This window comes from Rhinatrema bivittatum, chromosome 4 (assembly GCF_901001135.1).
Source record: "Rhinatrema bivittatum chromosome 4, aRhiBiv1.1, whole genome shotgun sequence".
NCBI lineage: Eukaryota > Metazoa > Chordata > Amphibia > Gymnophiona > Rhinatrematidae > Rhinatrema > Rhinatrema bivittatum.
This window is the reverse complement of record NC_042618.1, coordinates 85,468,808-85,496,706: the sequence shown is the minus strand read 5'-3', so window position 1 is coordinate 85,496,706 and position 27,899 is coordinate 85,468,808. Positions and strand designations below refer to the sequence as shown.

Genomic DNA, 27,899 nt, shown 5'->3' with positions numbered 1-27,899 from the left:
AATTAATAAGCAATAGTAGCTTGTGATTTATCTAATGTTTGGGTAATTGCCAGGTTCTTGTGGCCTGGTTTGGCCACTGTTGGAAACAGGATGCTGGGCTTGATGTTCTTATGCTGCGCTGCATAGAGAGAGGAATAACCAGTAAGAAAAAGGAGGTGATAATCTCCTTGTACAGGTCCTTGGCAAGGCCTCACTTGGAGTATTACGTTCACTTCTGGAATTTGCATCTCAAAAAGGATAGAGGCATGATGGAGGCATGATGGAGGCATGATGGAGGTGGACCAAAACGGTGTGGGGTCAGTATCGGAAGACTTAGGAGAGCCTGAAGACCCTGGAGGTGCAGGGGAGATAGGATAGAGTCCTTCAGCATAAACCTCAAACCTTTTCCATTGGAAAGAAATCAGTAGAATTAGGGGTCACGAAATGAAACTCCAGGGGCAACGACTCAGAAGCAACGTCAGGAAATACTTGATGTAGACGGTGGTGGAAGAATAAATCAGTGAAAGAATTCAAAGGGGCATGGGATAAACACAGAGTGCATGGGGCTTACCTGCTGCTGCCACGGTTACTACCTTTAACTAATAAGCCTTGTTGCTTTTCATGCAAGTGCAACATTAGTCTTTGCTCACGCACACTCATGGTATTGCACACACACACACACACACACACACTCTCTCTCTCTCTCCACACACACACACACACACACACTCTCTCTCGCCACACACACACACTCTCTCTCGCCACACACACACACTCTCTCTCTCCACACACACACACTCTCTCTCTCTCTCCACACACACACACTCTCTCCACACACACACACTCTCTCTCTCTCCACACACACACACTCTCTCTCTCCACACACACACACACACTCTCTCTCTCTCTCCACACACACACACTCTCTCTCTCCACACACACACTCTCTCTCTCTCCACACACACACACTCTCTCTCTCCACACACACACTCTCTCTCCACACACACACACACACACACTCTCTCTCTCTCTCCACACACACACACTCTCTCTCTCTCTTTCCACACACACACACTCTCTCTCTCCACACACTCTCTCACACACTCTCTCTCTCTCTCCACACACACACACACACACACACACACTCTCTCTCTCTCTCCATACACACACACTCTCTCTCTCCACACACACACACACAGTGCACGGTGCAGGCTGCAGCCTCCTTTCTGTGATCCTGCGGCCCAGGCCACGCTGCAGTTTCCTCTCTTCCATTGCTTGGCCTGCACCTCACAGCCCGGGCCAGACGCTGCCATCTTCTCTCTTCAGCCGTGCGAGCCAGCCTGACACAGCAGCCTCCTGTTAAACTCAACCAACAGCCCCTGTTTTCTGCTGCGCCCCAGCGGAGCACGGGGGGGGGGGGGCTTGATCCAGTGATGCAGCGCCGCCTGCTGGCAGGGTAAATGAAAGGATATTAGGGGGCAGTGAGCTGAGGAATCAGGGTATGACCTCTCCTGGGCCAGGACCAGGCAGCAGCAGCAGCAGGCACTGGAGGCTGGGGATGGCAGTGATGCCCCTCTCCCAGAAGCGGGCCCCCCAGCACTGAGAGTGGCTTCTCCTGCAGGTGCGCTCTCCCCCCTAGAGGATGTGCCCTGGGATCTGGGCACAAGAGAGGCCAAGCTTCCTGCAGCTCCTCTGGGCCTGCTTGAGCCAGGCCAGGGATGCTTAGCAAACTAAGGTGCACTCAGGAGAAAAGGGGCCCCACCCGCTCTCCGGCCACAGGCTCTGCACTTAAACCAACTTGCAAGGAGTTTTATAATCCTCGGGCAAGAAGCCCTCCTGGATGTGTGCAGGCCATGGAGTATGTGAGAAACGTGCAGGCACCCTGCCCTCCTTTGTCTGCGAGGCCCTGCAGCCGAGGGGCGGAGGCGCTGGCCCTTTCACACCCCCTGCGGGACACAATGGGACTTGTTATCAGTTTAGCTTTGGAAGTGACCCCGGAATCTGCTCCTCTTTCATCTCTGCGGGCAGAGCCCATTTCCTGGCAGCGGCAGCGGTGGGGGAGGGCAGCGGGCTCCAGATGTGAGCGGAGGAGCTGAGAGTCCCGGCAGCCTCAGGAGGATGGAGCCCCGAGCAGAGTGAGTAAGAGGACGGGGGAGCAGCCCTCGCCGGCGGGGGTGCACTCCTGTACCCCCCACCCCGGATAGAGAAGGGGGGAGCAGCCCTCGCCGGCGGGGGTGCACTCCTGTACCCCCCACCCCGGATAGAGAAGGGGGGAGCAGCCCTCGCCGGCGGGGGTGCACTCCTGTACCCTCCACCCCGGATAGAGAAGGGGGGAGCAGCCCTCGCAGGCGGGGGTGCACTCCTGTACCCCCCACCCCGGATAGAGAAGGGGGGAGCAGCCCTCGCAGGCTGGGGTGCACTCCTGTACCCCCCACCCCGGATAGAGAAGGGGGGAGCAGCCCTCGCAGGCTGGGGTGCACTCCTGTACCCCCCACCCCGGATAGAGAAGGGGGGAGCAGCCCTCGCCGGCGGGGGTGCACTCCTGTACCCCCCACCCCGGATAGAGAAGGGGGGAGCAGCCCTCGCAGGCGGGGGTGCACTCCTGTACCCCCCACCCCGGATAGAGAAGGGGGAAGGAACTGGCGGGCGGGGGGAAAGGGTCCTGGCTTGAAGGAGCAGTTTTTATTAATCTGTGGGGGGTTTTTCCTGCTTTTATACTGATATGGCTGTTTGCTAAGTTTGAAAGATTTGTGTTGAAGGTACTTTTTTATTTATCAATCACTTTGATGAAAAGTGGTAATCAAGCAATTCAACTCAACCCGGTCTGTCCGAATCCGATTTGGTGCAGGGTCCACATCCCATGTGTAAAGCCCTCCTAAGTGGGTAATGGGGGAGGGGAAGGGCTGTAATGGCTGTTGTACAGGAGAAAGTGACTGGGGCAGGAATTGCCCCGAAACCTGTTACAGGTCTTGGGCAAATCCTACCACAACTTAACGTTTCTATAGCGCCACACCATGTACGCAGTGCTGTACAAACACACAAACAAGACAGTCCCTGCTCAGCAGAGCTTACGCTCTGTTCCAGAAATATTTCGGGTCGGGTTAAAGCGAGCCGGGACCTGCTGCACGCTCCTTGCATTTCCCCACGATTCTGTTAGAAATTTCTGTCCTGAAATGTCCCCCTGAAGGGGAGAGTGAGCCTGGCCAGCCCCCAGTCACCAGGGCACAGAAGCGGGTGACAGCAGACTTCTGCTTTGTCTGCCAGGCCTCAAGTACCCTCTTAGATTGTAAGCTCTCTGGGGAAGGTACTCATTGTAATGCACTCTAGTTGAAGATGCTACATCAATGTCAAGCTATATTTGCAGTGTGATGCATGTTCATGTGGCTGATCCTGCAGCAGGATTTGGATAATACAAGTTTCTGCCCCTGTGCACAGGAACTGCAGCCTTGAACATAGTTGTCTGTGTTAGGGCTGGCTAGTTCAGGCCAGTTTTGACTACTTTGCCGCTGAATGGCTTTGCAAATACCTGTCTAGATGGGCACTAAGGGATAGAGTTTCAAACCGTCTGGCCTGTCGGCAGCGGATTAAAGCCAGCAGTGTTCAATGGTACTTAGTCTGGGGTAGGCAGAAACAGGCCTGGTTTTCAGACTTATCCCCAATAAATACGCATAGGATACGTCTGCATACAATGGAGGCAGCACTTGCAGATATGCCTCATGCATATTCATTGTAGATTTCATGAAACCCAGACCTGCTGGGGACCTGCAGGACTGCTTCATTGGGATGCAAGGTTTACAGGTGCTGCTCAGTACTGCACAGAATGATGATTAAAATAAGAGCAGCATAAGAAGGGGTTAACGGTTGCCTACCCTGATGAGCAGGCGATGCAGTACAGTGCCCCCAGCCTAGCACACAGCTTTACCTGCAGTCGTGTCCGATGCAGTAAGGAGCGCGTGACCTAACACCTGCATGCCCAGTAGCGCTCGGCAGATGTAAATTCCATGTAGAGGAGCAAACTGGGAATTAGTGCTCAATGCAGGAAAGTGCTGGCCGCACTTATTAACACTGGGAATTAGTGGCCAATGCAGGAAAGTGCTGGCCGCACTTATTAACGCTGGGAATTAGTGGCCAATGCAGGAAAGTGCTGGCCGCACTTATTAACGCTGGGAATTAGTGGCCAATGCAGGAAAGTGCTGGCCGCACTTATTAACGCTGGGAATTAGTGGCCAATGCAGGAAAGTGCTGGCCGCACTTATTAACGCTGGGAATTAGTGGCCAATGCAGGAAAGTGCTGGCCGCACTTATTAACGCTGGGAATTAGTGCTCAATGCAGGAAAGTGCTGGCCGCACTTATTAACGCTGGGAATTAGTGGCCAATGCAGGAAAGTACTGGCCGCACTTATTAACGCTGGGAATTAGTGGCCAATGCAGGAAAGTGCTGGCCGCACTTATTAACGCTGGGAATTAGTGGCCAATGCAGGAAAGTGCTGGCCGCACTTATTAACGCTGGGAATTTCACTCCAACATGTAATCAAGGGCTGGAACGTTACAAAATATAATCTTCCTCCTTAGTATACTTGGGGCTCTTTAATTTACTGCTTGCAGTGGAGAAAAATGTGTATTTTGTATTGATCCACTTTGCTTATGGCCCTGCAATTTAGATGCCCATAGCAAGGTGTAGGTCCTTGTGGGAAGGAGGGCGGGGAGAGTGGGGAAGGGTGCGAGTCCCTGTTAGGAGAAGGGAGGGGAGTCAGGTGGGTCCCATGGGAGGGAGGGCGGGGGGCGCGTGTGGATCCCCGTGGAATGGAGGGTGGGGGAGGCGTGTGGATCCCCGTGGGATGGAGAAGGCATGCGGGTCCCTGTGGGAGGGAGGGAAAGCGTGCGGGTCCCCGTGGGATGGAGGGTGTGCGGGTCCCTGTGGGATGGTGGGCGGGGAGGGAGGGAACGCATGCGGGTCTCTGTGGGATGGAGGGTGGGGAGGGTGTGCGGGTCCCCGTGGGATGGAGGGTGGGGAGGATGTGCGGGTCCCCGCGGGGGGGAGGGTGTACGGGTCCCTGTGGGATGGAGGGTGGGGAGGGTGTGCGGGTCCCCGTGGGATGGAGGGCGGGGATGGAGGGTGGGGAGGGTGTGCGGGTCCCCGTGGGATGGAGGGCGGGGAGGGAGGGAACGCATGCGGGTGTCTGTGGGATGGAGGGTGGGGAGGGTGTGCGGGTCCCCGTGGGATGGAGGGTGGGGAGGATGTGCGGGTCCCCGTGGGATGGAGGGCGGGGATGGAGGGTGGGGAGGGTGTGCGGGTCCCCTTGGGATGGAGGGCGGGGATGGAGGGTGGGGAGGGTGTGTGCGTCCCCGTGGGATGGAGGGCGGGGAGCGTGTGTGGGTTCCCGTGGGATGGAGGGCGGGGAGGGTGTGCGGGTCCCCGTGGGATGGAGGGCGGGGATGGAGGGCGGGGAGGGTGTGCGGGTCCCCGTGGGATGGAGGGCGGGGATGGAGGGTGGGGAGGGTGTGCGGGTCCCCGTGGGATGGAGGGTGGGGAGTGTGTGCGTCCCTGTGGCATGGAGGGTGTGCGGGTCCCCGTGGGATGGAGGGTGGGGAGTGTGTGCGTCCCCGTGGGATGGAGGGTGGGGGGAGTGTGTGCGGGTCCCCGTGGGATGGAGGGTGGGGGGAGTGTGTGCGGGTCCCCGTGGGATGGAGGGCGGGGAGGGTGTGCGGGTCCCCTTGGGATGGAGGGCGGGGAGTGTGTGCGGGTCCCCGTGGGATGGAGGGTGGGGAGTGTGTGCGGGTCCTCGTGGGATGGAGGGCGGGGAGTGTGTGCGGGTCCCCGTGGGCTGGAGGGTGGGGATGGAGGGTGGGGAGTGTGTGCGTCCCCGTGGGATGGAGGGTGGGGAGTGTGTGCGGGTCCCCGTGGGATGGAGGGCGGGGAGTGTGTGCGGGTCCCCGTGGGATGGAGGGCGGGGATGGAGGGCGGGGAGTGTGTGCGGGTCCCCGTGGGATGGAGGGCGGGGATGGAGGGTGGGGAGTGTGTGCGGGTCCCCGTGGGATGGAGGGTGGGGAGTGTGTGCGGGTCCCCGGGGGATGGAGGGTGGGGAGTGTGTGCGGGTCCCCGTGGGATGGAGGGCGGGGATGGAGGGCGGGGAGTGTGTGCGGGTCCCCGTGGGATGGAGGGCGGGGATGGAGGGCGGGGAGTGTGTGCGGGTCCCCGTGGGATGGAGGGCGGGGATGGAGGGTGGGGAGTGTGTGCGGGTCCCCGTGGGATGGAGGGTGGGGAGTGTGTGCGGGTCCCCGTGGGATGGAGGGTGGGGAGTGTGTGCGTCCCCGTGGGATGGAGGGTGGGGAGTGTGTGCGGGTCCCCGGGGGATGGAGGGCGGGGATGGAGGGCGGGGAGTGTTTGCGTGGGTCCCCGTGGGATGGAGGGCGGGGATGGAGGGTGGGGAGTGTGTGCGGGTCCCCGTGGGATGGAGGGTGGGGAGTGTGTGCATCCCCGTGGGATGGAGGGTGGGGAGTGTGTGCGGGTCCCCGGGGGATGGAGGGTGGGGAGGGTGTGCGGGTCCCCGGGGGATGGAGGGGGGAGAGGGCAGGGATTTATGGTCTGGAGGGCTGCAGCATTGTCTGAGGAGGGCACTTACAGAAAGGGAGCTCCTGTGACTGAACAATCAAAACCAAACTGTTTTATGCTGCGACAGCCAGGGAGGTTAGGGCTGGATTATTCTTTTGAATGGAAAGAATCCTCCTTTTCTGTAATTCTGGGTAATTACCAGGACACGTTAGGGAAACTCATGGGCTCTGACTACACAGATTCTGAGCACTGAGGGACGAGTGGCCGGGCCGGGCCCTGCTCCACGGGAGGAGGCCGGCCTGCGGCCTCAGTAAATGCCTGTGCCTGTCATTTTCTGAACACTCTTGCTTGCCGCGATGCTTATTAAATTATGAGGACAGTGAGGCGCGTTCTGCCTCTCGGACCCGGGTTAATCTGCCATTGCTCTGCATTGCAGGGAAGTGCCCAGATCTTCGGTTTTCGTAAGGTGGAAACGCTGGTTCTGAGCCAGAGGGAGCGCTCGGTTTCTGGTGCCAGGGAGATCCCAGGCCTCCCGCTGGACAGTACCATAGAATAGCTCTAACCCCTGAAACTTTGTCCCATCTCTGACCCAGGAGTCGCAGCCTAATAACCTGTCAGTTTAATTTGATAATCCGCCTCAAGGTGACCTAAATGCTAGGGTACCTCAGAGACCCTCTGCCTGGGACCCGCCAGCCCAGGCTTTTACAAGCCCTGCAAACTGTTGCCTGGCAGTGCCCACAGGGGAGAGCTCGTGGCCCGAAGCGCTGAAAGCCCCGTGGCTCTGCGAGGAGCCGCTGCAGTGTAATGTCGAAGGCGCTGTGCTTGCTCGGGAACCTAGGATGCCACATGTGGCTGCTAAAGCTCGTGCAGTCCTGCGTTCAGTGCATGCTCCTCCTGTCCCCCTCAGCCTGCGATAGGACGGCAGCCAATGTCCTGATTCCACCAGGGCCCCTCTCTCATGCCTTTATTTCTTCAGCTGCTAGGGCCTCGCTCTTCCTTTCTTCCACTGCAACAGCCCTGCCGGGCCGGTTCCCCTCTTCCACTGCTGCCCCCTGGGTGTGCTGCATTCCCAGTAATGCTGAGCCTGACCCCCTTCCCTCTCGCTCACACTCTCAACCTCTGCCACACCAGGACCTTCCTCCTGGAAAATTAGGACCCTGCTGTTCTCTGTGGTCTTCCTTCTGCCCCTCCCTATCGTTCCCATTCATTCTCCCCTCCCTTCCTCACTTGGCAGGCCACCGGCTCTTCTTCAGCTGGCAGCTGCTGTCTTCCTGGGCAGGCTGCACAGCTATAAGGTGGGAGGAGACTCTCTCTTCCTGGTGGTGGGCAGTCTGGCAAGGACATGAGGAGGTGGTCGCTGGGAGGTTACTGCTGTCCAAACATGTGGCCACCTGAGGTAGCAACTTCACCCTGCCTAATGATAGAACTGCCCGGGGGAGGGGGGGGAGTGCTCCTCCCAGCCTCATTAAATTAGCAGAAGATGAGTTCCTGATTCATAAACCCCCTTCCCTTGTTCTCTAAATGAGAAGACCTTGACGAACTGGTCCCAGCTCTTCCCCGTGGGCTGTAATTGCTTCATCAGCACTCGCAGAGGAGGGAATCCAGTTCTGGTCTCCAGGCAGACATTGTGGGCAGTTTCAGCCTCCAGGCTAGACTGCAGGAAGGGTTTGACATTGGGGGCTCAGAGCTTGGGGAATCTTCATCTCTTGCTAGTTTCCTCTTTCTTTTTCAGGATGGCCCCTCGGCAGCAGCTGGTTCAGTGTGTGCTACAGGAGTTGCAGGAGGCCACTGAATGCTTTGGCTTGGAGAGGCTCACTAATGCAGCCGTGGAGGCTGAGAGGATGCTGTCTTCCTTCTCCCTCCCCAGCGTCTGCACCCGACACTTTCAAGGAGAGATGGAAGTTGACCTGACAGCTAAAAACCTCTATCCAGAAGATGCCCCCCGAAACATGCTGCCACTGATTTGCACGGGTGAGGGCAATCACTTATTTGAAGCTGCCAGCGTGCTGCTCTGGGGAAACCCACACCTGAGCATGGAGTTGCAGGTACGTACTTTAGTAGAGATGCTCTTGCACAGACAGTATTACCTGACGGGCATGATCGATTCCAAGGTGATGCTGCAAGCTGCTCGCTTCTCCCTCTGCACAGAAGAGTCAGCTGAGATGATGAACTTGCCTTTCCCCATCCTGGAAGCCATATATGATGCTGATATTAAAGCCACTTGCTTCCCTGGAACCTTTGCTAACATGTGGCATGTATATGCATTGGCCTCAATCTTACAGTCCAACATCTATTCCATTTATCCCATGAGTAACCTCAAGATTAGACCATATTTCAACCGTCTCATACGACCCCGAAAGTGTAAGGTGGAGGTCACTACCCTCCACATCATGTGGTGTGGTCAGCGTCTTTCTAGCTTGGTCTTCAAACCTCAGTACTTTGTCCCAGTAGTAGGACTAGAGGAACTGGAGCCCACTAGCCCATCGACAGAGCTCCCTGTCCAACCAGTAAAAACTCTGGAGCTACTGAACAGTGACCCACAGCTAACTTATTCAAATCTGCGAGAGAAGTACAGCATCACCAAAAGCACCTTCTACCGGTGGAAGCGCCAGTCCCAGGAGCACCGCAAGAAGGCAGCCACCAGGTATGAGGCCAAACATTTTCTGCAGGCCTGCTTCCAAGGTGGTAACCTTGTCCCACTACAGCGCTTTCGACTGCTATTCCCTGAAATTTCCCGCTCCACCTATTATGCCTGGAAGCATGAAATGCTGCAAAATGCCTTCAACAGAGATCCTAACACTCCTAGGATCTTGGCTTTTCAAGAGCTTCCCACTGGTTTCCAAGAAACACCTCAAGCAGAATTGAGGCCAGAAGATGATAATTCACTAAAAGAGAACTTGCCAATGGATCCCAGCCAAGCTGGCACTTTCATGGAAGGTGCCAAGAAATATCTTGAAAGATGCATCTCCATGAATACTTTACTACCATACCGTACCTTTAAGCGCAAATTTCCTGGTATCTCCAGGTCCACCTACTATAACTGGCGAAGGAAAGCCATCAAAAGGAACCTCAACTTCCAGACCCCCCAAGAAGTCCCAGTCTACCAGGAAGTCCAAAATAAGTTGAAGTCCTGCCTGTTTAATGAGGCTGGGGAAGATATGCCAAGCAGGAACGGAATGTATTCAGCTAGTATTTTCCACCTCCAATCACCCTTCTACATCCAAGCAAAGCTGATGCGCCATGCTGCCAAAAGACGTGTCCAGAAGTGGCATCTTCCCTTCTGCAAATTCCGCCTCCAATACCCAGGAATTTCTGCAGCAACCTATTGGTTTTGGAACAGTGCCAAAAATCTTACAAGGAAGCAACCACACCCATGGACTGAAGAGTCTCTTAAACAGCGAGGTCCTATCTGGTCTTTCAAGAAACTGGAGGATGGAGTGTTGAATCCTGTCCCAGAAATGGATGAAACCACAGGCCACATTGATAAGAGGCCCCTCAGTCCCTATAATGCCACTATCTCGAAGTATACTGTGCCAGAGCACAGCCCAGACACTCGTATGTTCGTGATGGATGTGATCGCCACAGCACAATTCAAGGCACAGGCCAAAATGTTCCTGCAGCAACGCTTCGCCTCAAAGACCTTTCCATCCTACAAAGAGTTCAGTATGCTCTTCCCATTCACTGCACGCTCCACATATTACATGTGGAAAAGAGCGCTACATGACGGGCTGACGCTTGTAGATGCCTGACCACATCCTTTGCCCATTACCAAAGGTTGGGTTCCCCAGAAAAGAATATTGAATTGATGTGTCCTGCAGGATATTGATTTTTCTCATTTCCTTCTGAGCTAATTTTGGACATTTCTCAGTTTTGGAGTAACTTTAATTTTTCAAGGACTGAAAAACATGCAGTGGAACTTAGTGGATTTTTGTTTGAGGAGATGTAGGCTGCTTTTTAAAGTTTTGGCCTACTTGGATGATATGGAAGCTCTGAATATTTTTGACTCTCAAAAGAGGAGAAAGGATGAAAGCAAGGGCAGGGATGGGTTCCGAGGGAGATGCAGGTGTCTGTGATGCTTTGCTCACATAGTGTAAGAGAACCAAACATATATTTTTTTGAAGAATGATAGTATTTGAAAATAAGACTCTGAATGGACAGAAGGAGCATAGCAACGTGAAGTGAACAGTCCATTTCTGGTTCAGGGTATATCCTTTTGAGGGGTTTGTCTGAGGGTCATGTTTGCACTATTGCTGTCCAAGTATGTGTGTTGAGAATAGGGTTATTCAGGTTTTCCTTTTGAAATGTACCTCTTTCCATTTTGCATGTGCCTTTTTGATCTTGAGTTATCAGGGAGCAGCAGAAAAACTCTGATGGGAAAGGTATATTCATGCTGTGAGATCTAGGACCAGGTTTCTCTTGGTGAATGTCTTGGACGCTGCCCATGAGGGCAAAAATAATAACTGGGGCAAGTACTTTTTGTCCTTATTCTTACCATGGATGCTGGTTGGTTCTGCCTAAAGACTCTGTTTTTTGTACCAAAGAATAAAGTGTCCTTGCTGCTGCCTGTGTGGTTCTGTGTTTTCTGTATCAGGTATGGGGGATAGTGGGGAGACCGATCTTGGTGTGGGGTTGGGGTGGCTGCAGAAGCTGTTTTCTCTCTCTCACTGTAGGGAACTCTACCTACTGTTGCAAGGAACTCAGATTGTGATTCCACTGATTTCTTGTAGTGTGTTGGAGATCTTTGCTATAAATCAGGGAATAATGTTCATTGTCAGAAGGCTTGCAAAATTGCACTTTGCCTGAAGTAAGTAAGAATGTGACACCATTGGCTTGTGAACAATTATCTTCAATGTTTATTTATTTATTTATTTATTTAACGCTTTTTTTTTTTTTTTTTTTTTTTTTAATTTAACGCTTTTTATATACCGGCATTTGTAGGACACATCATGTCGGTTTACAGGTAACTGAGAGAGGAAATTACGATGAGAGAAGGCTAACTAGATAATATACGACAGTGCAAAGATAGAGAGTCAACAAGCAGAAATACAACTTGGTAGAACGAAATGGATTTTGATTATCCATATTAAAATTAGATATGCAAATGAACTTATAAACAATGTTAGGGGGCGTGTGCACTTATGAACTTAGCATATGAACTTATGAACAATATAAAGAAAGTATGTGCACTACTGTACAATTGAATGCAGGGGCGGGGGGGGGGCAGGGAGGGAGCGAGGAGGGAAAAGGGCGGAAGGGGTGGGGGAATAGAGCTGGGGAAGAAGGTGGGGCAAGGGGAAAAAAAGGGTACTTTAAAGCAGGGGTACTTTCGAGGAAAAGTTGCTAGGGGGTGAAAGGGCGGGGTGGGGGGAGGCTACGGGGCGCTGGAAAGGGTGAGGGGAAAAAGGCAGGGAGAGTCTTAACTTTGCAGGGGATGAGGGTGAGGGATGGGGCAGAGGAGGGGATGGGGCAGGAAGGGTGCTAGGGTGGTACGGAGGAGGTCAATGAAAAGGATTGTGGGCCGGGCGAAGCTGTGGTGGTTCAGGGGAGGTCATTGACTAGGATTGGGTGGAGTTGGGGGTAGGCCTGTTTAAAGAGCCATGTCTTGATTCCTTTTTTGAAATGGCTCAGGGACGGTTCCAAGCGGAGTTTGGCGGGAAGGGAGTTCCAGAGGGTAGGACCAGCAATGGAGAAGGCTCTATCTCTGGTGATAGTAAGCTGACCAATTTTGAGTGAGGGGGTTTGGAGGGTGCCAGCAAGGGAGTTTCTAGTGGGGCGATTGGATTGGTGGAATTGTGGCATGTCTTCAAGCCAGGGGGAATTGTTTTTGTATAACGTGTTATGGAGGATGGTAAGTGTTTTGTATTGGGAACGGAAGGTAATGGGGAGCCAATGGAGATCTTGTAGTATGGGAGTGATATGATCAGTTTTTCTGGTGTTTGTTAAGATTCTAGCCATAGCATTTTGAAGGATTTGAAGGGGTTTAATGGTGGAGGCTGGGAGGCCTAAGAGAAGGGAGTTGCAATAGTCGAGTTTTGATAGGATGGTGGTTTGCATAACAGTGCAGAAGTCGTGGGCGTGGAGGAGAGGCTTCAGTTTTTTGAGGGTTTGGAGTTTGTAGAAACCCCCTTTTAGAAGCGATTTAATGTGGGATTTGAAGCTTAGTTGATTGTCTAGGGAGACTCCTAAATCTCTGACATTGAGCGGGAGTGTGTGAGCTTGTGAGGCGTTTTGAATCATTTGGTGGATCGAGTCGATTTGTTGATTTGTTAGTATAAGGATTTCAGTTTTTGAGGCGTTGAGTGCTAGGTGGAGATTGGAGAGGAGGGAATTAATGGATGTCAGACATATTTCCCAGTACTGCAGGGTTTCTTTGAGGGATTTCTGAATGGGGATAAGTATTTGTACATCGTCTGCATATAAGAAGAATTTTAGTCCTAGTTTAGTGAGTAAGTGGCAGAGTGGGAGTAGATATATATTGAAGAGGGTGGACGATAATGAGGAGCCTTGGGGAACGCCTTGTGTAAGGGGAATATGAGCGGATTCGAAATTATCAATCTTGACTAAGTACTTTCTGTGGTCAAGGTATGAGGAGAACCAGGATAAGGCTGTATTTGATATGCCTATCTCCGCTAAGCGTGATATTAGGATTTGATGGTTCACGGTATCGAAGGTGGCTGAGATATCAAGAAGGGCGAGTATGAAGGATTGGCCGTGGTCCATGCCTTTGAGGATGGTTACCTTCAATAGCTCTACCCCAAGCTCCGCACTTAGACAAAAATAGATGCTAGCTCTGCACAGATGAAGCTCCAATCCCTGTCCATACAGAGTGTTTATCTGGCACTGGTAAATGCCCAACCTCTTCCCAAAATCTGTAGACAACATACTCTACAGTGAGAATAGAAACAGAGAATATGAAGGTAAGGACTGAAAGGCCCATCTAGTCCACCCAAGTTGTACACCCTAGAGGAAAGGCAAGATAGGGGAGATATGATAGCGACATTCAAATCTCTCAAAAGTTTCCATGCACAAGAGTTGAACCTCTTAACAGCAAGAAGGCTCTAGAACAAGGGGGTCATTGGGTAAGAGTGTAAAGGGATAGACTCAGGAGTAATCTTAGGAATTATTTCTTTACAGAGAGGGTGGTGGATGCATGGAACTCCCTCCCAGTGGAGGTGATGCAGACACAAACAGTACCTGAATTAAGAAAGCCCGGGATAAACCCAGGAGATCTCTGAGCGAGTGATGGGAATTATATTGCTGAATTAATGGGATGGATGGACACACTGGGTGGGCCCTACGGTTTTCTTCTGCCATCATGTTTCTATGTTTCTAACTTCATTTATGTTACAATGCCATGGACCCCAGTTCATCTCTGGTTTTCCCCTCACATCTTTTCGGGTAGGGATCCTCCGCTATCCCCTGCTTTCATCCATTGTGTTAATGGGAGTCTATTCCATGCAACCATCACTTTCTGATAGTAGTCCTGATCTGACCATTCTTAGATCACTTCTCATTCTGGCTGTGTGTTTTCACTGGGATTTCTAGCATTTCCTGTTGCCCAGTTTTCCATTCACTCTTGATGCCTTATCGCAGATTATTGAGGCAGGGATCTTTGGGTGCAATCTGCTGAGCCTTGCTTCTGTTGTCTCTGTGTTTTTGTGGCTGAGGATCCTCTTGGATTCTCCCATGCCTTTTTGAAATCTGCTGCTATCTTGGTCTCCACTGCCAGTTCCAAGGAAGCATTTCATACATCCATCACCCCTTCGGTGAGGGAGAGTTTCCTGGTGTTGCTCCCAAACGTACCCCCTCATAGCCTCATATTATAGAATAATCTGACCCCTTGCACTGGAACTTGTAGAACAAGGGGTTCTGAGGTTGTGGACTTGGGAGCGGCATCTGGAAATGTTATTTTACAAAAGGCATGGTGGAGGCTAGGAAGTGATAAATTTCAGGAGGGCATGACGACAGCAGACACATGGGGGGGTGCACATATTTCAAGCACATCTGGAGTGAGGGTTGCGACTGCCACAGTTAATAGAAAACTGGATAGTGTGGAGTATTGGCGGTCCTGGCGGAGATGCAGGAAGTCGTGCAGCTGGATCTGGCAGGCTATGCACTCATTTTATGTGGTATGTTACTGCTCACATGGGGGATCTAGGAAGCTGGGTATTTGGCAAAGCAGAGTTGCTTACCTGTAACAGGTGTTCTCCCAGGACAGCAGGATGGTAGTCCTCACAGATGGTGCAAGGAAGAGGGATTCAGTTTTGTTAGGAACTGGGAAACCTTTTGGGGAAGGGGGAGTCTCTTCCGAAGGGATGGGCTCCACCTTAACCAGGGTGGAACCAGACTGCTGGTGCTAACCTTTTAAAAAGGAGACAGAGCAGCTTTTAAACTAGAACAAAGGGGAAAGCCGACAGTCGCTCAGCAGCGCATGGTTCGGAGAGAGGTATCTTTAAAGGATACTAATGATGCATTACAATTAGGGAATCCTGACAGTGAGGTTCCAATAATTAGAAAAGTAGTCCAAGTGCCTGTAACTAAAAACTCACCTGAGCTAAAAAATTCTAACTTATCCCTATCAATTAAAAAGCAGAATGAAAATACAAACAAAAAACAAACTTTGAAATGTTTGTATGCTAATGCCAGAAGTCTAAGAAGTAAGATGGGAGAATTAGAATGTATAGCAGTGAATGATGACATAGACTTAATTGGCATCTCAGAGACATGGTGGAAAGAGGATAACCAATGGGACAGTGCTATACCGGGGTACAAATTATATCGCAATGACAGAGAGGAGCACCCGGGAGGAGGTGTGGCGCTTTATGTCTGGGATGGCATAGAGTCCAACAGGATAAACATCCTGCATGAGACTAAATACAAAATTGAATCTTTATGGGTAGAAATCCCTTGTGTGTCGGGGAAGACTATAGTGATAGGGGTATACTACCGTCCACCTGGTCAAGATGGTGAGATGGACAGTGAAATGCTAAGAGAAATTAGGGAAGTTAACCAAATTGGTAGTGCAGTAATAATGGGAGACTTCAATTACCCCAATATAGACTGGGTAAATGTATCATCGGGTCACGCTAGAGAGATAACGTTCCTGGATGGAATAAATGATAGCTTTATGGAGCAATTGGTTCAGGAACTGACGAGAGAGGGAGCAATTTTAGATCTAATTCTCAGTGGAGCACAGGACTTGGTGAGAGAGGTAACAGTGGTGGGGCCGCTTGGCAATAGTGATCATAATATGATCAAATTTGATTTAATGACTGGAAGAGGAACAGTGTGCAAATCCAAGGCTCTTGTGCTAAACTTTCAAAAGGGAAACTTTGATAAAATGAGAAAAATTGTTAGAAAAAAATAGAAAGGAGCAGCTACAAAAGTACAAAATGTCCAAGAGGCGTGGTCATTGTTAAAAAAATACCATTCTAGAAGCACAGTCCAGATGTATTCCACACATTAAGAAAGGCATGAGCCACGCCAGCACTATGTTGCGGTCCCAGGCCACATCAGGAGGACGCAATGGAGGCTTTAGTTGTAGTAAGCTTCTCATGAAGCTCCCCACTAAGAACTGCACCGAGACTGGAGGGTCGACCATTCCATGGTGGTAGGCACTAATGGTACTCAGATGTACCCAAATTGAGGCGCCAGAGGTAGTCTAGAAGCCTAGATGTGGGGCAAATGAAAGGGTCAAGACCCTCCTCTGCGACCAGGACGAGAATCTCCTCCACTTTGTTTGTTTGATAAGATTTCTGCGTGGAAGGCTTACATGAAGCTACAAGGATTTGCGAGACATTGTCTGAAAGGTGAAGGGATGTTGCCTTTCAACATCCAGGCCATGAGGGCCAACGACTTGAGATTAGGGTAGCATAGCCTGCCCTGATCCTGCGTGATGAGATCTGGTGAGGTGCCCAGGCGAATGGGCTCCTAGAGAGACAGGTCGTGGAGAATGGGAAACCAGACCTGACGCGGCCAATGCGCAGGGCTATGAGGATCATGGAGCCTCTGTCCTGCTGTAGCTTCACGAGAGTCTTTCCTATTAAGGAATCAGAGGGTACGCATATAGGAGGCCCGCACTCCAGGAGTGGGCAAAGGCATCCACTGCTGGTTCCTTTCTTCCTTGTTCAGGGAGCAGAAGTGGTCCACCTTGTGGTTCTGCGGGGACGTGAAGAGATCCACATCCGGCTGACCCCTCTGGTGGAAGATCCTTTTCGCCACCAAGGGGTTGAGGGACCATTCATGGGGTGGAACGTCCGACCGAGGCAGTCTGCCACCACATTCTCGGAGCCTGCCAGGTAGATGGCTTGCAAGTGCATGGAACGTGGCAGGACCCAGGCGCATATCTGCGCCGTCTCCTGGCAGAGGAGATAGCCTGTGCCCACCTGTTTGTTCACGTACCACATGGCCACTTGGTTGTCTGTCTGGATCAAGACGATCTTGTTGGACAGGCAGTCCTGGAATGCGTAGAGTGCATACCGCATCGCTCTGAGTTCCAGAAACTATATCTGGCATCTCGCCTCTGGCTTTGACCACACTCCTTGCGTGTGGAGGCTGTTGACATGGGCCCCCCAGCCTAGGTTGGAGGCATCTGTGGTCAGGATTATTTGAGCAGCAGGGTGCTGAAAGGGTAGTCCCTTGCTGAGGTTGGATTACTGTGCCCACCAGGAGAAGGAGAGCTGGAGAGGTTTGGATATCCGGACGAGTGTGGAAAGTTCTTGAGAGGCTTGGTGCCACTGGGACCATAGGGTCTATTGTGTGACCCTCATGGCCAGGCGAGCCATTAGGATGACATGCACCATCGATGCCATATGACCCAGAAACTTCAGGAGCAGGTGGGCTGAGGTCATCTGCTGGAAACGGATGGACCTGGACAGCCCAGCCAAGGTGGCAATGCGTTCCCTGGGAAGGAAAGCTTTGGCTACCATGATGTCTAGCTTCTCCCCGGTGAAGCTGAGTCATTGGGATGGAGTCAGCTGGGATTTTGGGTAGTTTACTAGGAACCCCAGCGATTGGAGTAGTTGTAACATCATGCTCAGGGAGTGAAGGGCTCCCTCTCTCGAAGAACTCTTAATAAGCCAGTAGTCCAGATATAGAAATACGTGCACGTCCTTGCAGTGCAAATGTGCTCCCCCCACCTCCAGGCACTTTGTGAAGACCCAGGGTGCAGAAGCCAGTCTGAAGGAAAGAACCCTGAACTAGAAGTGTAGGTGGCCTACCACGAATCGCAGATATTTGCAATGAGGTGGAAAAATGGCAATGTGCGCGTAGGCATCTTATAGATCCAGAGAGCAGAGTCAGTTCCCTTGATGTAGAAGCGGGAATAGGGTACCCAGGGATACCATTTTCAACCGCTTTCTGCGGAGAAACCTGTTTAAGGCCCAGAGGTCAAGGATGGGACGGAGGCCGCCTGTTTTCTATGTAATGAGAAAATATCTGGAGTAGAACCCCTGGCCTTGCTGAGCCCGGAGAACCGCTTCTACGGCTCTGGATCATAGCAGGACCGAGAGTTCTAACTCGAGGGTTGGTGAGTGTTCCATGAGGCTCCATGCCGGAGAGGGTGGGGAGTCTGGAGGAACACTATTGAGGCGGTAACCCAGTTGTACGATGGACAGCACCCATCGGTCAGTGGTAATTGGGGACCAGTGGTTCAAAAATAGGCAGAGGTGACCCCCCCCCCCCCCCACAGGTGGGTCGGATAGCGCAGGCGAAGGGAATAGGTTTCTGCTCTCTGTGTGCTAGTCAAAAGCCAGGTGCAGAGCTTGGCTGAGGGGTTGGCTGAGCCCTAGGTGCCTTTTGTTGGCGAGGGTGGCCTCTCTGGGTGGACTGAGCTGGATGAGCACAGGAGGCTGGAGGATAGTATCTCCGTTGCCTGTAAAACTGCTTTCTAGAATCCCATCGAAGAACCTCTATGGGCTGCCGAAGAGGAGTCAGATGTTGTGGTGGATAACTGACGCAGGGTTTCATGGTGGTCCTTGAGTTGGGCCACTACGTCCCGGAATTTGTCCCCAAACAGGATTTCCCCTGTATAGGAGAGGTCGGCCAGTTTGTCTTGGACCTCCGGACGAAGGTTGGAGGCTTTTAGCCAGGCCCAGCATCTGGCACTAATGCCTGCTGCTGAGACCTTTGACGCCATCTCAAAGACATCATAGGCCACTCTCACCTTGTGTTTCCTGGCTTTCAATCCTTTTTGGAGGATGGAGTCTAGGCCCTCCTGAAATTGTTGTAGTAGGGTCTTAGTGTACTCCTGGATCTGTTTCCAGAGGTTCCAGTTGTACTGGGTCATGTACAAATGGTACGCTGCTATGCAAGCAATAAGCATGGAACCCTGGAAAACTCTTCAACCCAGAGCGTCTAAGGCTCTATGGTCCTTTCCTGGAGGGGCGTAGCAGTGAGGGCGGCTTCTTTTGGCCTTTTTCTGGGCCGATTCAACTATCACTGATTGGTGTGGCAACTGGCTCTTTTGAAAGCCTAGGGCCTGTTGTACTAAATAGGTGGCATCCGTTTTTCTATTGACCGGAACCACAGAACCCAGGTGTTCCCAGAGCCGGTGAAGGATGTCCAGGGAGAACCTCATAGACTGGGACTGCCATCACTTCCTTAGGAGCGTCCACAAATTGGAGGACCTCCAACATCTTGTGCCGGGCATCCTCTTTGGTCAGAAGCTGGAAAGGAATGGTCTGCTGCCATCGATGTCCAGCTTCACCTCGGACTGTGCTCCCTGTGATTGGCGGTGACCCACCGGGGTCCGGAGCAGGCTGCAGCGACGCACCTACCTCCACCACGAGGCCCCACCCTCCCCGCTGTGACCGGATGGCCCCCTTGCTGACATCACCTACCCGCAACCCAGCAAGGACTTAAAAGTAAGGCCGTGATCCGAGTCCCATCTCTCCCTGGCACCATTGACGTCCGGCTTCACCTTGGCCTGCGCTCCCCGCATTCGGCGGTGACCTACCGAGGTCCGGAGCAGGCCGCAGTGATGCACCCACCTCCACCACGAGGCCTCACCTCCCCGACGCAACCTGATTCGATGATTGAAACGCCGCCCCCCCCCCCCCTGGCGTGCATCATTTCCGGTCCAGGAGGATCTTTAAAAGTACAGAACCTACCCCCCCCCCCCCCCCCCCGGCATCTCGCGCCGAAGGAGCGCAACTAAGGGGCCTGACCCTTAGTGTGTCCCTTTGTGCTGCCCCAATACCACTGTTCCTGTCCTGACTCTTAACCACCTGAACGAGCGTCAGGAGAAAGCAGTGGATAACTGACCCATATTCAACTCATACCTACTCGGCGCGTCGCAAACGGCGTGGGCGACATACTGGTCTCCGAATCTCAACGTGATCCTGTTCCCCACCTCTCCTGATCACTATCCCACTACCCTTCCCTTCTGACCGACTGACCTCTCCCAGGACATCACTATCAGATCCGCAATTTCGTTACCCTGTTTTCTTACCTTACCCTCCTCATCTTCCATTTCTCATCGCCTTCCACCTCAAGCATCTCATCTATCAATATGCTGACCCCCAAGATGCCTACACTCAAACACTACAATCACAGATGCCCCTCCCCACCCCCACAGACCCAGATCATACCTTTAAAACACTCCTCCCCTCCATGATCACCACCCCCCCCATCTCCCAAATCGTTGGCATAACTGCCCTTTCCCTCATCCTCCTCAACGCCCAATCAATAGGCAAAAGAAATACCTATCCTTAATGACACCCTCCTAGACACTAACCCAGACATCTGTGCTATCACAGAGACATGGATAAAGGAAACTGACATTGTCTTATTAAATCAATTACCCACCGACTCATATGATATCATATCCATACCCAGACCCAAAAGAAAAGGTGGAGAAATTCTCTTAGCAACCAAAAAAGAACTCAAACTAGTACACCAATCTACTGCCTCCCCATCTAAGCTGGAAATAGGTCTCTTCAAATCTCCAGTTCTCCAAATTTGCATTATCTACTCCCCACCAGGAGCACTTAACACAAACCCTTCCCCGCTTATCGAATATATCACCAAGAATATCAACATAGATACCCCAACAATTATCCTTGGAGATTTTAACCTTCATGTTGACACCACACCACGCACACCTTCCTGTGACACCATACTAAATTCCTTAAAGGCTATAGGCTTTAGACAGATCATTAACAACCCCACCCATTGTGCTGGACATACCCTTGACCTTATCTTCATAAACTTTCTCATACACCCAGACCCCCCTACTTATACTCCCATTCCCTGGTCTGACCACTATCTTATTAAAACCACATGCTCCATCAGGAACCCCCTCCCCCCTATTAGCTCCAAAACTACAATACACTTCAGAAAATCATGCAACAGAGATGACCTCATCACACATCTCTCAGACATCCTTGACAACCTAGATCTTTCAAACGCTGACATGTCCCTAGCACCCTGGCACAACCTCACTAACACAGTGGCTGAAAAAATTTGCCCGCTACAAAATAGAGAAATAAACTCCTCACAAAACAATAAAATAAAACCCTGGTACACACACACAACTTAAAAAAGATGAAACACAACCTCCGAAAGCTAGAAAAAAGCTGGCGCAATGATCCAAACCCAACACTCCTTGCAAATTATAAAAAACATCTCTCCATCACTATCGTGAATTACTAAATAAAACTAAAAGATTTCCACGCCCGCAAAATCCACCAATTACAATGCAATATTTATTTATTTATTTATTTATTTATACAACTTTATATACCGACTTTCAAATATATGTCAAGCCAGTTAACAATCATTGAATTTGCAGTACCAAATTCAAAAAAACATTCTTCATAAAAACTAATCTAACTTTACATACTTTTCTTAAAAAATGCATAAGTAAAAACAATAAAAACACTAATTTAAAACTAGCACATTTAAAAAAAAATAAATAAAAAGTACATAAACCCATCAGCCTCAATTACCCAGCAAAAAGTTACCCAGTCATCCCACATCACTATTCCTTCAATGCCACATTTCCCCAAATCACAGAACCTAACAGGAGATCAATTGATTTGGCTAAAAGCCTGCTGGAATAGCCAGGTCTTTAAATGTTTCTTGAAACTTTTAATATTGTCCTCAAGTCGGATATCAGTAGGCAAAGAGTTCCAGAGTTTGGGCCCTGCCAGGGAGAGGGACCTCTCTCTGACTGAACCCAAACGAACCAGTTTAGGAGATGGAATTGTTAACAAAACTTGTCCCAATGATCTCAAATTCCGAGCTGGTACATGTAGACGTAAAGAAGTGTTCAGCCATTCAGAGTTGGAGCCGTAAATGGCTCTATGAATAAGTGTCAAACACTTGAACTGGATACGATATTGTACAGGAAGCCAATGTAGCTTCATCAGCACAGGCGAAATGTGATCGCATCTATTAGAATTAGCCAATAATCGAGCAGCCGCATTCTGCAATAATTGCAGAGGGCGAATGGTAGAAAGTGGAACTCCCAGAAACAAGGCATTACAATAGTCTATTTTCGGAAGTATCAAGGCCTGAAGTACAATTCTGAAATCATTAGTGTGTAGTAAAGGCTTCAATTTTCTTAAAACTCTTAATTTATAGAAGCCATCTTTTAATGTAGCTTTAATTGATGCTTTCATATTTAATTCAGAATCCAGAATGAAACCTAAATCTCTAACATCATAAAGAATCTTAAAAGTCGATGGAAGAGTGGTAATATCTACTTTTATATTCTCAGAAACCTTATTGGAAATAAAAAGAATTTCTGTTTTTGAATTATTTAAGGCTAGAGACATATGAGTCAACAGCTGTTTAATTGACTTAAAGTAGATATCCCATAGTTTTAACGTATCCACTAATGAATCTTTTATGGGAATCAGAATCTGGATATCGTCAGCAAACAGATAATAGACCACACCCAATCCTGATAAAAGTCTACATAACGGGGCCATGTAGACATTAAACAGGGTTGGAGAAAGCGATGATCCCTGAGGAACTCCCGTTTGAAGATCAACTGTTTTTGAGTTGGTTGTTCCTAGCTGAACCACATAAGATCTATTGGTAAGAAAAGATTTAAACCAAGCCAATGTAGTATCAGCAAGTCCCATCTCTTGAAGTCTTAAAACAAGTGCATCATGACTAACGGTGTCAAACGCCGCTGATATATCTAGTAAAATCAATAAATAAGAAGTATTCTGATCGAATCCTCTTTGAATGGTGTCACACAGTGAAATCAAAAGGGTCTCAGTATTATGGGCCTTCCTAAAACCATATTGTGCTGGATACAATAATTGGTGTTCCTCCAAATATTCCATTAATTGTCGATTCACCACTTTCTCCAAAAGTTTGGCCAAAAAAGGAAGTATTGAAATTGGACGATAATTGGCCAATATTTCAGGATCTAGATGTGCTTTTTTCAAAATGGGTTTAACCACTGCGTTTTTCAGACAATCTGGAAAAACACCTTCTTCCAATGATAGATTTACTATGTCTGCCAAAGGTTTAGCAATGATATCTTGCACTAACTTAAGATATTTAATGGGCATCTTATCTAGGGGATGTTTGGCCGGTTTCATTTTTTTTATTACATTAAGAATTTCTAAAGAGGAGACTGATTCAAAAGTAAGCCAGCTTACCCATGCCCTCTTCGAATTTGTGGCCTCTCTAACTAAACTTCCACCTGCTCACATTCCAGACGATGAGGCCAGCACTAAATGCAAAGAACTTGCACTTTATTTCCAGGATAAAATTAACAAACTTATGTTACGCTTCTCCACTACTGTCCCACCCAGCTGGACTCCTTTCAATAATCTCACCACTGAACTCAACTCATTTGAAACCATAGCTGCAACTAAAATTGAGGCCATCCTCAAGAAAACTAGACCATCCTCTCATCCCACAGACACCATCCCCACAAAATACCTGCTCTCCATCCCCAACATAATTGCCCAACCCATAGCCGACATCATAAACATCTCCATCACCTCAGGCTCAGTACCTAACCCCCTTAAACAAGCAATTGTCAAGCCTATATTAAAAAAAACCTAAACTTGACCTCTTTGATCCATCTAATTACCGTCCAATCTCCAACTTACCCTTACTATCTAAAATATTTGAAAAAGCAGTCAACCACCAACTCACAGACTACCTTGACAACCAGCTTCTCCTATCCTCTTCACAATACGGTTTCCGCAAATACCACAGTACCAAAACTCTTTTACTGTCTATAGCAGATCACCTCATTCAAGGGCTTCGACAAAGGCCAATCTTACATTCTGGCCCTCCTAAACATATCCCTGGCCTTTGACACCATTAACCATAACATCCTCATACAGCACCTTAACAAAATCGGAATAACTGGAGTTGCCCTCAGCTGGATCGCATCATATCTTAGCAACAGACAATACAAAATCAAAATTGGAAATCACGAATCCAAAGCAATTCCTCTTAATCAAGGTGTCCCACAAAGCTCCTCCCTATCATCTATCCAATTCAACATATCTACTACCCTTCTGCAGCCTACTCTCTGACATTAATCTTCCACATTTCATATATGCAGATGATGTGCAGATACTCATACCAGTTAACGACTCCCTACCTAAGGCCATCAACACCTGGGAATCCACCCTGAACGCAATTAACAAGCTTCTCTCCATTCATCTTGTCCTCAACACTGCAAAAACAGAACTTATACTCGTCACACCTCAAAACAGCTCAGACAACTACCCTCACCACATACACCCCACTTCTGTCACGGTTACTCAGCATGTTAGAGACCTTGATGTCATACTGGACAACCATATGAACTTCAAAAAATTCATCAACTCCACTCTTAAAGAGTGCTTTTTCAAATTACATACCTTAAAAAAATTAAAACCAGTTCTGCAGGCAACCATTTTCTCAAAATTGACTATTGCAACTCCCTCCTCCTAGGTCTCCCCAAAAACACCATCCACCTTCTTCAAATCCTTCAAAACGCTACCACCCGTATCCTCACTAACACCTGAGAAAATGAACACATAACACCCGTCCTCAAGGAATTACGCTGGCTTCCCATTATACACCGTATCCAATACAAAACCCTATCCCTTAACCACAAAGACCTACATAACCCCGACATGAATTGGTTCAAGGATTCATTAATTTTCCACACCTCCACAAGACCTACCAGAAATCAATATCTGGCAACCCTACGTACCCCCAATCCCAAACTCTATAACCTTGCTTCCACAAAAGCTCGCTCACTGTCCATAGTTGGTCCTGTGCTTTGGAACTCTATGCCAACTAGTCTATGCCAAGAACTCTGCCTAAAGAAATTCAAGCAATCTATATGTGACGTGTTTTGAAGAAAAACTTTATTCAGCACCATCGTTTCAGCATGCCACCAATTGGATTAGGTATATTGATGACATCTTTTGCTTGTGGCATTCCGATGAAGCAAGTTTGATCGATTTTCATCAGTGGTTAAATACATTAGATGCTAATTTGCACTTCACCATATCATATCATTTTGACACTATCAACCTTTTGGACGTCCAGATTACAAAAGTCAATGGTAGATTGTCTACGTCATTATACAGAAAAAAATGTGAGAGGAATACCCTATTGGATTACACTAGTTTTCATCCTTACCACCTTCGGACAAATCAGTAGGACAATTGTTACGCCTAAGACGACTGTGTGATACGAAACAAGAATTTGTAGTACAGGCTGATGTACTTAAACGCCGCCTGTTAATACGAGGTTACCCGTATAAACATATAAAAAAAGCTTTTAAATGGGCATACCATGCAGAACGTCAATGGTTACTATTAGAAAAAGTATCAACACAGGCTGAATCAACTTTAGTATGCACGATACCTTATTCTATAAAAGCAGGCCAAATTGCCACTCTTATTCGATACCATTGGCCAGTGCTGAAGATTCACCAAGTTTTTGAGGAATTACCCATAACATACAGTCGGTGTTGCGGATTGAGACTGAAGGTGGACCCTTGGGCCGGCCGAGGGTGGAGGATGGCCGGGAGGCAGAGCACAGCTGGAATTGAAGAGGAGTCTTCGCCCTGGAAACCCGAGACCCACCCAGGAGGAGCCCGTAGAGGTCCGGGTCGCTGGGACTTAGGAGAGATGCAGCGGTTGAGGCTGGCTGAAGACGAGAGGAGTCGAGGTGGAGTCCGAAGGTCGTGGCAGGCGGAAGACAAGGCAGAGTCGAGGTGAAGTCCGAAGGTCGTGGCAGACGGAAGACAAGGCAGAGTCGAGGTGAAATCCGAAGGTCGTGGCGGGCAGAAGACAAAGCAGAGTCGGAACAGGAAAAGCTGGAACCGGAGCAAGGATCAAGCAGGAACCGGAGCAAGGATCAAGCTGGAACTGCAACTTACACTCAGAGAGCGACCTCGTTGCAAGGCAAGGCTGAGGAACCAGGTGCCGGTTTAAATAGTCTGCCGGCGTCTGACGTCAAGAGAGGGGCGGTTCAGCACTTCCGGGTGCTGGACCTACAAATGCTGGCTCTTCGCGTGCGCGCGTTCCCCAGCAGGGGGAGGAGCCGAGTTCAGGGCTTGACGGCGTCTCCATGAGGGAGACGCCGCTGCCATGCGGCCAGGGAGGCCTCTCACCACGCGGCTCGCAGTGCGGTCGGGGAGCCCGGAGAAAAGGTAAGGACCCGGTCGCTACCGCAACAGTACCCCCTCCTTTATCCCCCCTCTTCAAAGGCCCAAGTTTGTCAGGATGCTCAGCGTGGAACTGTTGTAACAGGGATTTGTCTAAAATGTTACGAGCAGGTTCCCAAGTATTGTCCTCATCTTCGCATCCCTCCCAAGCTAACAAGTATTCCCAACGTCTGTTGGCGAAATGGGAATCCAGAACTTCCCGTACTTGGAAGGTAGGGTCCTCAGCCGCAGAAGCAGAGGTAGAGTCAGGAGGTCTTTGATGAAACTTGGAAAGGACTACTGGTTTGAGGAGAGAAACGTGGAAGACGTTATGAATGCGTAAGGTTGTAGGCAAACGCAGACGGTAAGACACCAGTCCTACTCGCTCTGCTACTCGAAAAGGACCACAGAACTTAGGTGCCAGCTTCTTCGAGGGTTGTCTCAAATGGATGTTCTTGGTACTGAGCCACACTCTATCTCCCGGTAGGAAGACAGGTGCGGATTTCCGATGTTGGTCACTGTAGTGTTTAGAGGTGAGTGCGGTCCTGTGAAGCCTCTGTTGGGTAGTCATCCAGAGTTTACTCAACTGTTGGGCGGTAAGCTGTGCCGCTGGTGACGAGACTGGTACAGGTACTGGCAATGGTGGTTTGAGTTGCTTTCCATATACGACTTGAAAGGGTGACCTACCCGTTGCTGCATGTACTTGATTGTTGTAGGCAAACTCTGCCCATGGTAGCAACTCTACCCAATTGTCTTGTTTATGATTGATGAAGGTTCGTAAGAACAGTTTTAGAGAATGATTCATCCGTTCAGTTTGCCCGTTACTTTGCGGGTGGAAAGCAGTGGAGAAGCTGAGTTGTATTTCGAACTTTTTGCAAAGAGCCCTCCAATACCTGGCTGTAAATTGTGGACCACGGTCCGAGACAATGTCTTGAGGTAAGCCATGGATTTGGAATATGTGATGAGTAAATAATAAAGCTAGTTCGGTTGCAGAAGGTAGTTTGGTTAATGGCACGAAATGGGCCATCTTAGAGAAACGGTCCACGGTGACCCATATGACCGTCTTGCTTTGAGAAGAAGGTAAATCTACCACAAAATCTGTGGCGATGTGAGTCCACGGTTCCGTAGGCACGGGCAGTGGTTGTAACAGCCCTCTCGGTGAACCAACTAGGGGTTTCTGCTTGGCGCACGTGGGACACGAGCTAACATAGAGAGAGACATCCCTACGAAGGCCGGGCCACCAGTAGAAGCGAGTTATGAGGTCCAGCGTTCTCTCCTTACTGGCATGTCCTCCTGACAAGGAGTCATGTCCCCAAGACAGTACTTTCTTTCGAAGTCTCTTGGGTACAATAGTTCTTGTGGTTGAACTCAGTGTGGAAACAGCGAGGTGGACACGTGCGGGATCTAGAATATGTTGTAGTTCCTCGTCCTCTTCAGCTTGAGCGGTACGAGACAGAGCGTCGGCTCGGACGTTTTTCTCTGTGGGCCGATATTTGAGAATGAAGTCAAAGCGACTGAAGAAAAGGGACCATCTGGCTTGACGTGGGTTTAGGCGTTGAACATGGGCTAGGAACTCTAAGTTCTTGTGATCAGTATACACTGTGATGGTATGATTGGCGCCTTCAAGCCACTGTCTCCATTCTTCGAAGGCGAGTTTAATTGCTAGGAGTTCCTTGTCACCAATGCCGTAGTTGTATTCGGATGGAGAGAATTTCTTAGAGAAATATGAGCATGGCATAA

General features: G+C 49.9%; 1 protein-coding gene across 2 annotated transcripts in view; it reads left to right on the top strand.

Moving 5' to 3' along the window:
- VRTN (vertebrae development associated) overlaps positions 1–11,088 on the top strand; it is a 45,058-nt gene extending 33,970 nt beyond the window's left edge. Inside the window, exons 1-2 of one of the 2 annotated variants that reach the window (XM_029598436.1) lie at positions 1,819–2,114; positions 8,265–11,088. In XM_029598436.1, coding sequence (XP_029454296.1) covers positions 2,098–2,114; positions 8,265–10,281 — 2,034 coding nt within the window. In that variant the 5' untranslated portion in view covers positions 1,819–2,097 and the 3' untranslated portion in view covers positions 10,282–11,088. Of the gene's footprint in view, positions 1–1,818; positions 2,115–8,264 lie in introns of those variants that run through there. The other variant, XM_029598437.1, reaches the window with a different exon arrangement.
- Positions 11,089–27,899: the final 16,811 nt, after the last annotated feature.